Below are 11,733 nucleotides of genomic sequence, written 5' to 3'. Positions count from 1 at the left end.
TTGATTGGATGAGATAAATCACCAAATCTGACTACAATAAGATGTCACCGTCAATTTAGCAAAGAAATTTCACGATAGCGAGCAACGTTAGTCCTAGAAATTGAATTTCCTCCTTAAGAATTTGGACTTGAGAGGGAATTGGGGACCCCTTGGTGATAGCCTAAGCGAGGTTGCAGATCAAGTACTCATAATTAATTAATTGACTGATAGAAGGGAAATCTGATTCCGAGTTGACTAGTCAAAATTAAAGTAGTAATAGTTTGTGCGTGGGGGGATGGGGTGGGGCGGGAATAAGTACCCGATTGACCCCAAAGCTGACCCTGCCCCGCTGATATTTCCGATCTAACCGGGCACCAACTGTGCCCAAAAAGTCACCAACACTAGCAAGTTCCACGAGAGAGAGAGGGAAAGAGAAAGAGAGCGAAACTTACACCCCACGGCTCTGCAAAGTGCAGACTCCGACACTTCTCCGATCTGCCCTAATCAGGAGGCCATGGCCGCCGCCGCCTCCGCAGAGCAGCAGCAGGGCGCCCTGTGGGACGGCGTCATCGAACTCACCAAGGCGGCTCAGGAGCGGGGCACTGAGCCCCTGATGTGGGCGATTCAGCTCTCCTCCTCCCTCAACGCCGCCGGAGTCGTGCTTCCGTCTCCGGAGCTCGCCAAATTGCTCGTCTCTCACGTTTGCTGGTCCAACAACGTCCCCATCGCCTGGAAGTTCCTCGAAAAGGCCTTGATGATGAAGATCGTCCCCCCGATACTTGTTCTTGCTCTTCTCTCCGCCAGGTGCTCGTTCGCTCTTGCATGCTTCTTTTTTCCCTTCGTTTCCGTGAGATTGCGTTTGTTTAGTCTTTTTTTTTTTGGGGGGGGCGTCTCTGTATCTTATATTAGATACGTGCTTATGAATTGAGGTTTGGGTTACTTGGGTAAATGAATTGAGGGTTTTTATTTTTTATTTTCCTTTTTCTATTTTTAGGAGTAGAAAGTAAGTGACTCCATTTATCTTCGTAATGGCTTTCACTTGAACCCTCTGAAAATTCAAATTTAATCACCGAGAGAGAGAGACGTCATGATCCAAGGAACAATAGAAGAGCATCATTGTAATAGGGTTGCAATGGTTTGTTAGGATATTTTTATAAGTTGTTAGAAGCACAAGGGTGCTGGTAGGAATCAGTTAACAGCTAGCTAAGCCCTATATAAAGGCTAATTGTAAGAGATTAGGACCATGCTTGAATTGATAATGAATATTCTGATTTCTCTCTAAAATTATATCTCTCAATCTTTCTCAAGTTTCTCTCTTGTTTCTCCCCCCCTTGCTCTCAATGTCTCTCCCTCAATTCTATATGATATATTTCCCCATTTCTATCCAAATTCCCCTCTAAACATTCTGTTCTCAATCCTAAGCCTCTCGGATCCTTCCGATTGCCAATTCCAGCCCTGTTATGAACCCTAGGTTCATGAAGAGAGAGAGAGAGAGAGAGAGAGAGAGAGAGTTGGGGGGGGGGGGATGTAGTCAGCAAATTATTCGAATGTTTAGTCTTATTTGGTTTGTTCTGTTCAATGTCTGGATATTTGTCTACATGCATTGGCAAAGAAATGAATGATGCTTTGATACATGCGGAGAGGTGGAAGTTTATGAGATGGACAAGAAGAGAATAGACGATAAAAAGAAAAACTAAAGCAAAGAAGAAAGGGAAGAGAGAATCTAATGATCCGTGAATCTAATCCGAAAAATAGGAATTACACCTCTGCACCATTGCATCTTTTTCTTTTTGATCAATAACTATAACTTGTGTTGACTCAATCTTTCTTGCTCAGTGTAATTCCAAGTCGACGGTTCTATCCTGCAGCTTACAGGATTTATCTGGAGCTCCTTAAAAGACATGCGTTTTCATTTGCATCTCAGATCAATAGTCCAAATTATAAAAAGTAAGTCTAGTTTGAGTTTTAATTATGCTCTATCTGTTTCAGCTATCATTTATGCTTAATAGATGCTCCTCATTTTCTTTCTATTGATTTTAATCTTTGCCTAGAATTTGTTGATGACCTAATCACTTAACACTTACAAATTCAATCTTTTACATTGTATTGCATCCATCATCACCATCATGTAAATAATTGTGTTATGTTTGACATTTAAATACAAGGCTTTTCTAGTTACAATTAAATTGCATCAAATATGTGCATTGAATTTGAATTTGTTTGCTCTAATGATAGGTGAACTCACTAAACACATTAAAAAAGATGGGGATTTTTACCTAGCTTAATGGGTATCCAATAAAAGTTCAGTTCATTTGGGGTAGGTGTCGACTTCAAATTTTGTCTTACAAGATGGGTATGGATTGGGGGAAAAAAAAACATGTGCACAGATATGGTAAGAGGACGTGTACAAGGACCCAACCCATATTAGACTTGCATATGTAATGTATTAATCAATAAATATATATTATTTTGTTTAACATAGTGCTAGTCCATTATGCATGCAAGGCTAGGCCCCCAGACAACCTATCTAAGCCAGCTAATTGTTGGCTATTGACTAGGTCATATTTCTAACTTAGCAAAATAAATAATCAACATTCAACAACAACTATGACCTAAAAATGCAATAACCCCTATTGATTGAGATTTTGAGGTTAGAATGAATAAACAGTTTTTTAATTTAAATTAAATGGATATTGGTATCTAATGGATATTCGCTACCTGATGGGAATGGAGGCTAAAGTATATTACTTGTTGTGTATGGGTATTAGGAAGGGGATATGCATATGGTAATGGGGAATAATTGGTCCATGTTTGGTCCATTTACATTTCTACAAAAAAGTGATGCTTTGATTTATGCTAGTTTTAAATGACAAAATTTGGCGGATGAGCCAAATCAGGCATGAATACTAGCTAGAGATATTTGTCACGCCCTTGAATTAGGGTTGGCAATTCGGTAATTCAGAATGCAAGAATGATAGGAATTTAGAAGAACATAATGGGGAAGGAAACAAAATAGAAAGAGGGAGAACGAGAGAAAGAGAGATATAGGGAGAGAGAATGAGAGGGAGGGAAGTGATGATCAGATATTATTCATTCCATAATCCTTCCCATAGCGCTGAAGGTCCTTATATAGAGAACTCCTAGCCAATTCAACAGTTATTCCCCTTCTAACTACTCAACAACCCAACAACTAATTGTTACAACAGATTCCCGCCTACTAACCACCCGCCTTATTCAGTTAGACCCCCAACGGTTTATAAGGTTAGTTCCCCAATTATAGTACTACCGCTAGGGTCGTGACAGTCCCCACCCCTTTAAACAATTATTGTCCCCAACTACCTTTAATACTTGCTGCCTCCTCCTCTTCTTCTTACTATTTTGCTTTTCCCCTTTGAATAGTAGAAGTGTAGCAGCATTCGCCTCTGGCTATTTCGTTGTAGCTTCAGCCTTTCCTTCAAACACTTCAGTCTATATAGAATACAACTGTGATTCCTCTATGATGATCACCCTGCACTCACCTATTTCCTTATGGGAAACATCTTCTTCTTAGTGTTCTAAAACGCGCTAAGCGCTAGTCGAGCGCCAGACTGGGGCCTAGCACCTAGGTGGACTGCTATTAATGTAATTTCATGTTATTTTTAGATAAATCAAAGTTAAAAGACAAATGAAATTTATATATATATATAAATCAGAAACTTATATATATTTATATATACATGAACTGGGGGTGATGGCTAGGGCGGGGAAGAACAGCGGAGATGGAGCTTGAGTCAGTGAGGACGTGCTGATGAGGATGGAGCTTGACGACGACGATGGCGTAGAGGCGATGAAGAGGTTGCAATGGAGCTGGAGGCAGCGATGAGGTACCGGTGGTGTTGAGGTAGTGTCGTTTAGGCAGTGGTGGCCTTGGGCTAGAGAAGGGGGAGTCGACTGAGAGAGGGGGGGGGGGGTCTTAGAAATGAAGAAACCCTAAAACGGGCGTCCTAGGAAGCTATGTGCTGCTTGGGCTGCCTAGGTGTCGCCGTCGGCCGATTAATCGGGCCTGCGCCTAGGGGGGCTGACTAGGCCAAAGTTGCGGGGGCCAAAAGCTGCCTAGCGCCTTGCCGGTGCTTAGGCGATCGCCTAAGCCGATTTTAGAACACTGCTTCTTCCTTTTCCCCATCATAACCCTCTATATTCATCAGCTGCCTTTTACATTGATGGTTGGGGCTATATTTGTCTCCACACCTAAAGCATAGCCCTAGTTGTCTCCTTTGCTCTATTAGAGTACCCTTAGTGCCATTATTATAGGAATGTGCTTTAGCTGCCTCTTGATTAGGTCCCGTAAGCAAAAGCCTAGAGTTACCACCCTTGTATTGCCTGACCAATAAACTCGGCTCGTAGGGAACATTATACTTCTTAAAAATGATCTCTAAGGACTTTTCTTGCAGCCTGCCTCATCATCGTGGGTGTCATCATCTTAACCATGGGCCGTAATTCCTCCTTTAACCCGCTGATGAAGCTGGATACCAAGTATTGTTCGGTAAGCCTTGGTTGCATAGTGCACACCATGGACCTCAATTCCTCAAATCAGGCTTGGTATTCCACTACGGTCCCTTCTTGCTTCAATTTACTGAATTCCTCCACTACGTCCGCCATGCCCTTCTCCCCAAAACACTCACATAACCCCTCCGCAAAATCTGCCCAACTTCCTTGCATATCTTCTAATGTGTGATTTATGCACAATTAATTCAGGCAAGTGTACCCTAGAAGTATGCATATAGCGATGAAAAGAATGTCGATCCCACAAGGACTAGATTACAATACTAAAACAATTTTAACTTAACCTAAGTTGAACTAATTAATTAATCAGATAAATAAAAAGAAAACTAGATGGAGAACTAAATTATTTGTAAGAAAAACTAATAAATGAATGTAACTAGGGTTTAGATTTCATTTAATCTAGGTTATATAATTATCTATTCAACCCGATTCAAAACCAAAATACTCGTACAGTATTTTATAATTATTTGCATGTGATGGTGGATTTCTCTCAATTAATTAATAAATTTTCTCAAGTCATATTAATCATTTATTAATTCAATTTCATCGTCAAATTTTTGAGCGGATGTTAAAAGAACAAATAGTCATTAAGTTCTTTGAAAACCTCTAATATCGGAAGGGAATTTGACTTACTAAGGTTCATCGATTCCCACACATGAGCTAATCATCTCTCGATATCATAGTCAAGCATATGATTTATATTGCCTATGGATTTAATTTATAATAATCCTTTAGTTAGTCATGCATAAATCATTAAAATGTGACCAATCTCTTAAAGCATTAAGCAGAATAATATAAATTCCTCATGCAAATAATAATCGAGTTTTGAATCAAACTAAACAAATAATCACATAATCCCAAAATTAAAATTCATCCAAACCCTAGCTAGACAATTTAGCTAGACATTATTTAGCTAAACAATAGATCTGGGTCGCCCGGATTTGGATCACGTCTGCTTGCCCGTGTCTGCCGCGATTCCTTGCTGCTGTGTGGCTGCTCCTCTTCAATCTCCTTGCTTTAATCTTCAATTCCTCAATTTTTTGCCTCCTTATGTGCGCCACACTGCTTCTCCCCTTGGACTTGCTTTTATATTATTAAATATATATGAAACATGCATGCCCTAGCCTTCCAAATCTCCTTTAATTGGCCTTCAATTAGACTTCCAATTATATTCGACTGCTCCTTCTCGGTCAATTCAATCAAATCTCTTATAATATTATTATATATATATATATATATATAGCATGGCAAGCCACCCTAGCCTCCAAATCTCCAATTGAACATAGAATTGCAATTGTCCTCCAAAACCATTCTTATAATATTGTAATATTATAAATATGCACGACAATTGATTATTAATTCTTTAAATTTTATTATAATATTAATATTATAAATTAATTTATAATATCTTTTTTTCTTTTCTTTTTATGCCCAAATCTTCAAATTAATATCATTTGTTGGGTTTCTACGAAAAAAAGATTAAAATTATGTAAAATCTATATAAACACATTTTAAGTAGGGAAAAATAACACAAGGTTAAGATAAAAATATGTATACAATTAAGCCCTATCACCTTCATCTTGAACCCACCCTTAATACCAAGAGTTCGCTACATCGTTCAAATAGGTTGCTGCTAGGTTGATCTTCTGTAATCTGTCGTGATAGGAGCAGGGGAGGGTAACCGGGTAATGGCCTATTAATAGAAGGGGGTAACATTGTAATAAAAGAGGTAGGCGATTAGAAGTATAGAAGTGTGTAGAAGCTTGGTAGTTAGTCGCATGTATTTCAAATGTTGGCGCCACTCCTTGAGGAGGGTATATAAGCCAGCATATGCTGCTGAAGCAGATCATCTTGGAATAGAATTGGATCACATTTCCCCCCCTATTCTCTCTCTCTCCCTCATTTCCTTGAATTTCGTTCTCTTTTGGTTCATAATTCCCGTGCAATTCATTCTGAATTGCGGGAGAAGCATTTGTCAAACTAGAGATCTGACAATCTGGTATCAAAGCAAGTTCGTGGGCGATCGGGAGGGCCATGGCAAACAGAACCAGGATGAAGCATATGGAGGCGCAACTTTAGTAGGTGATGGCATCGGTATCTGAGATGCAGATTAGGATGGACACGTTTGAAGATTCGGTGGAAAGAAGGATCGATGGAGTGGTGAACTTGTGGTGAGAGGAGAGTCGATCACAGACTGCTCGATTAGAGGAGCAGATGAGAGAACATAACCAAACTCTCTGGGATCACATGCATCAGTTTATGAATCTCACCTGAGTTTCCTCCGAGGGAACATTCGGATTCGATCCTAAATCATCAAGGAGGTAATAGCAGATAAGAGGGATCTGCTGAACTGGAAACAAAGCAATTGATGAGGGAAGAAAACGCGGGTGTCAGGAGGCCGGGCGTTGCGCAAGGATCGAACCAAATCGGTCTGTTGATGCCACGAATGGAGATTCCCCTATTTGATGGCCAGAATCCACGATGGTGGGTGAGGCAATGTGAGAGAGTGTCTCGTTTCTACAATGTGGCCGAACAACAGAAGGTAACAATTGCTGCTGCCTACCTTAACGATGTGGGAGATGCATGGTACCAGGAGTGGATAGGAGTGAAAGACAAGTGCTCCTAGGAAGAATTTGTGGAGGGAATGTGTGGAAGATTTGGGGAGAAATGAATGTTAAATGTAGTGGAAGAATTTAACAAGCTTAGACAAGGGGGATCTATGTAGGTCTACCAACAAAGGTTTGAAGAATTGAAGGCCCTCATGTTGATCTCCAATCCCACACTTACCGAGGGTTACTTTGTATCAAGTTTCATCAGCGGGTTCAATGAGGAAATTCGGCCCATAGTGAAAATGTTTCAACCAAAAACAGTACAACAAGCTACGGAGTGCGCGAAGCTGCAAGAGCTAGCAGTAAAGGCATTAATGAAGAGGCAGAAAGAGGTGAGCAAAGGATGGTAGGCGGTGCCTCTACAACACAACAACCGGGGGTGGAATAAGGAAGGAGGAACAGGGGGACCAAGTGGTAAGGCGTTAGCTCTACCAGCTCCATTCCTATCATTCGGGAACAGTTCGAGAGAACAAAGGAGGTTAGCAGGACTTTGCTTCAAGTGTGGAGACAAGTAGACTCCAGGCCATCAATGCAAATGCCAATTGCTGCTACTAGAAGGAATAGAGGATGGGGAAGAGGAGGTTGAAGAACCAGAGAACCAAGAGAAAGAAGAAGAGGATGAGAAAATGGAGATCTCCCTAAGGGGAGTATCCACAAGTAAAATCATAAAAGTAGATGGCAAGGCACAAGAGGACGACCTGTCTATACTCTTTGACAGTGGAAGCACACATAGCTTCCTTGATGAAAAAGTAGCTAAGAGGCTCCATTGCAAACTCACAGGGACCCATCCACTGTCTGTTATTGTGGCTAATGGACAGAAGGTGATTTGTAAGTCAGCGTGTATGGGATTCTATTGGCAGATGCGGGGGGAAGACTTTGAAGCTGACTTAAGACTCCTCAGGTTAGGAGGTTGTGACATGGTCTTAGGTGTGAATTGGATGAGAGAAGTAAGCCCAATTTGTTTTGATTTTAAGAAAATGGAAGTCACTTTCGACAAAAGGGGAAAACGAATGACTATCACAGGTAGTGCAGAGGCTGGAACTTGCAAGCTTATTTCGGGGAAAAGACTACATAAGCTATTTAAGAACAAGTGGACTCGGGTGGCTCAATTGTTCTCAATACGAGCAATTGATCAGGAGGAGGAGGAACTGGACTATGGTGGGAAACTCATACTGGAATCAACGAGGGATGGCTCCTTTCCCTGGGAGGTAAACCAATTGGACTTACTTGATGAACTCTTAGCTGAATTTAAGGATTTGTTTGAAGAACCTAAGGCTCTACCACCTCCTAGACCTTTAGAGCACACCATAAACCTTAAACCCAATTCTGAGCCTGTTAACATTCGTTCTTACTGGTATCCCCCAAAATAGAAAGCTGAGATTGAACGCATGATAAAAGAAATGCTACATCAATCGGTTATCCGACCTAGCATCAACCCATATGCCTCCCTTCTTCTCTTAGTCAAAAAGAAGGATGGTAGTTGGCGGTTTTGCATAGACTACTGCCAGCTCAACTCCCTTACCATAAAGAAAAATTCCCTATTCCTATCATAGAAGATCTATTAGATGAGTTACATGGGGCCAAAGTTTTCTCCAAACTCGACCTCCGTTCAGGATATCATCAAATCCGTATGAGCCCCCAAGATATCCATAAAATAGCCTTTAGAACTCACCAAGGGCACTACGAATTCTTAGTAATGCCTTTTGGTTTGACCAATGCACCAACAACTTTCCAAGCCCTCATGAATCAGATATTTGAACCCTATCTACGCTAATTCATTTTGGTTTTCTTCAATGATATCCTAATTTACATCCCCAACTTCCCTAAACACATAGAGCACTTACAGATGACTTTGCAAATCCTTTGATTCAATAAGTTGTTCATCAAGAAGTCCAAATGTGCTTTTGCACAAACCCATGTGGAATATCTTGGTCATGTTATATCCGAAAAGGGGGTGAGCATGGACCCCCAAAAGGTTGCAGCCATGACTGCCTGGCCAAAACCGACTAATGTGAAGGGCTTGCGGGGATTTTTGGGCCTTACAGGTTAGTACATAAGATTTGTTAAAAATTACAGCATCATCAGTAAGCCATTAACTGAGTTGCTAAAGGAGGAGGGATTTCGCTGGGGTGAAGCAGCCGAAGCTGCCTTTGATAGGGTGCAGAAGGCCATGAGTGAGGTTCCTACATTGAACATCCCTGATTTTAATCAACCGTTTGTACTAGAGATTGATGCCAGCAACTATGGAGTTGGAGCAGTGTTGGCACAAGGAGGAAGACCCATAGCCTTCATCAGCCAAGCTTTAGCACGAAAGCACCTAAGCCTCAATGCATAGTTGTTAAAGGCATGCCTAGGCGCAAGGCCCCTTAAGGCGCCAGTTCAGCGCATTGCCTCGCTTGGGCCGAGGCGATTTCAGTGAGGCGCTCGCCTTGCACGATGAGGCGCCGTGGCGAGAGGCGCACCTCATGAAACCTAGGTTTTAATTAAAACCTAGGCAACCCAATTCCTCCCCTCTTCTCAGTTCCAGCATGCATACATTACAACATATTTACATTTCTTTAGTTTAAATAAATGTTCACATTTTCTTTTATTTATATTTTATCTTCCATTTACTTTAATACATAAATGTAAATAAGAAAGTACCCTCCATTTGGATTCAATAAAAATATCTAAAAAATCACAATCCATAACAATAAGAAAATAGAATTTTTGGTTTTAGTACAAACTCATGATTTAATGATTTTACCACCCCCAATATACATACTTACTATTTCTTGAAAAATTCATTAAAAATTATTTTAACAACAATGAATATTAGCTATCAAAATACCGGAAGATAGTTTTTCAAAATGAAAATATTTTCTTATATATTTCCTTATAATGCGCTAATTTTCCAGATTTAAAAAAATAACAATTTTCAAAATAAAAACATTTTCTTGATTGTGAACTTATAGTGTTTATTGATTGTGGAGAGTACTAAAGGTTGTCCAAAATGTCCTCCATCAGTAAAACAAGAGATTGTAGAGTACATGCAAAAGAAGAAGAATAACAGTGATGGGAGAAATATGGCACCTTTAGATGATGATTTTCAATTTGGTGAAGGGTATGATGATGATGAGGAGCTGCCTCAAAGTAGGAAAAGACCCAATGTATCTTCCTAGTGTATTAAACAAACTCAATCACAATCGGGTTCAACTTCGGCTTCGACTTCAAAGCGGCAAGTAACTCAAGTGATTGAAGAGGAGGGGGAAAGTGAGACAGAGACCGAAGATGATGAAGACTTGGAAGAAGGAGAAGAATTGGGACAAGAAAAAGAAGATGAAGGGGTGATTGAGGGAGATGATGAAGATATTGACCTTGATGTTGATGATCTCTTTGATGATGATTGATTAAAACTTCTTTATTGATTGTGGACTTGTAGTGTTTATATGTCTGTTTAGAACTTTGTATGATGATTGATACTTGTTTGAGTTTGAGACTTTAAGTTTGAACTTTGATGATGTTTCTAGTTTAGAATTTGCATGATGAATGAATCAACTTTGATGATGTTAGTTTAGAATTTGAAGATAATGAATCATTAATGATATGCATGTGTTATTATTGATAATTTGATAGTTTTTTATGATTTTACAAGATTTTGACTTTTTTCTAAAAGGTGCGCCTCGCTTCGCAAAGGCGCGCCTTGCCTCGTGCGCGTCGCGCCTTTCAGAACTATGCCTCAGTGTATACGAGAAAGAACTACTGGCGATTTTGATAACTGTAGAGAAGTGGAGGCATTATTTGGAGGGGAGTAATGTCATTATTTGAACGAATCATGAAAGCCTTAAATTCCTATTGCAGCAGAAACTACAAACACACCTCCAAAGAAAAGGTATGTCTAAATTAATGGGTCTTGATTATATCATCCAATATAGGAAAGGACACGAGAACAAAGTAGCCGATGCCCTTTCCCGTTGCATGGAAGAGGGGACTACGACGGCCATGACTTCTGTCATACTGGAATGGCACTTAGAAGTAGCAACCAGTTACGAGAAAGAAGACTGGACCAAGGATCTAATGGAGCAACTGACCTTGGACCCCATGAGCAGACCAGTTATTCCCTAAAGAATGGGATGTTAAGGTACAAAGAGAAGCTGGTGATCGGAGGTGATGAGTTGCTACGAAGGAAGATCCTGACAGCCCTCCATGACTCGCCAGTAGGAGGCCATTCTGGGGCCCAGAGCACATACAATGGGGTACAACAATTGTTCTATTAGCCGGGGTTGAAGAAAACAGTGCAAGATTACGTGAAGGGCTGTGACATTTGCATCCGATGTAAGCATGAGAACATTCACCCTCCAGGGCTGCTACAACCATTGCCTAGGCTAGAGCAAGCATGGTCTAGCATCAACATGGATTTCGTGGAAGGATTGCCCAAGTCAGAGGGCAAGGACTGCATATTGGTAATCGTGGACAGACTCACAAAGTACAGCCACTTCTTAAGCCTAGCTCATCCCTTCACAACCCAAGAAGTGGCGCGAGTGTTCCTAGACTAGGTGGGTAAATTACATGGATTGCCTCAAGTCATTGTGATAGATCGGGACAAAGTCTTCACTAGCTTATT

The 11,733-nt window shown here is 40.6% G+C and overlaps 1 protein-coding gene across 1 annotated transcript in view; it reads left to right on the top strand.

Annotated features, from left to right (window-relative positions):
- The first annotated feature begins 333 nt into the window (after positions 1–333).
- The window catches only part of LOC127787366 (mediator of RNA polymerase II transcription subunit 33A-like), a 32,290-nt gene continuing 20,890 nt past the window's right edge, over positions 334–11,733 (top strand). Inside the window, exons 1-2 of the mRNA XM_052315373.1 lie at positions 334–783; positions 1,816–1,926. Coding sequence (XP_052171333.1) covers positions 494–783; positions 1,816–1,926 — 401 coding nt within the window. The 5' untranslated portion in view covers positions 334–493. The remainder of the gene's footprint in view (positions 784–1,815; positions 1,927–11,733) is intronic.

Source organism: Diospyros lotus, chromosome 12 (genome assembly GCF_014633365.1).
Source record: "Diospyros lotus cultivar Yz01 chromosome 12, ASM1463336v1, whole genome shotgun sequence".
Lineage (NCBI taxonomy): Eukaryota > Viridiplantae > Streptophyta > Magnoliopsida > Ericales > Ebenaceae > Diospyros > Diospyros lotus.
The sequence above is the reverse complement of the archived record's forward strand: the minus strand, read 5'-3'. Positions and strand labels throughout refer to the sequence as shown.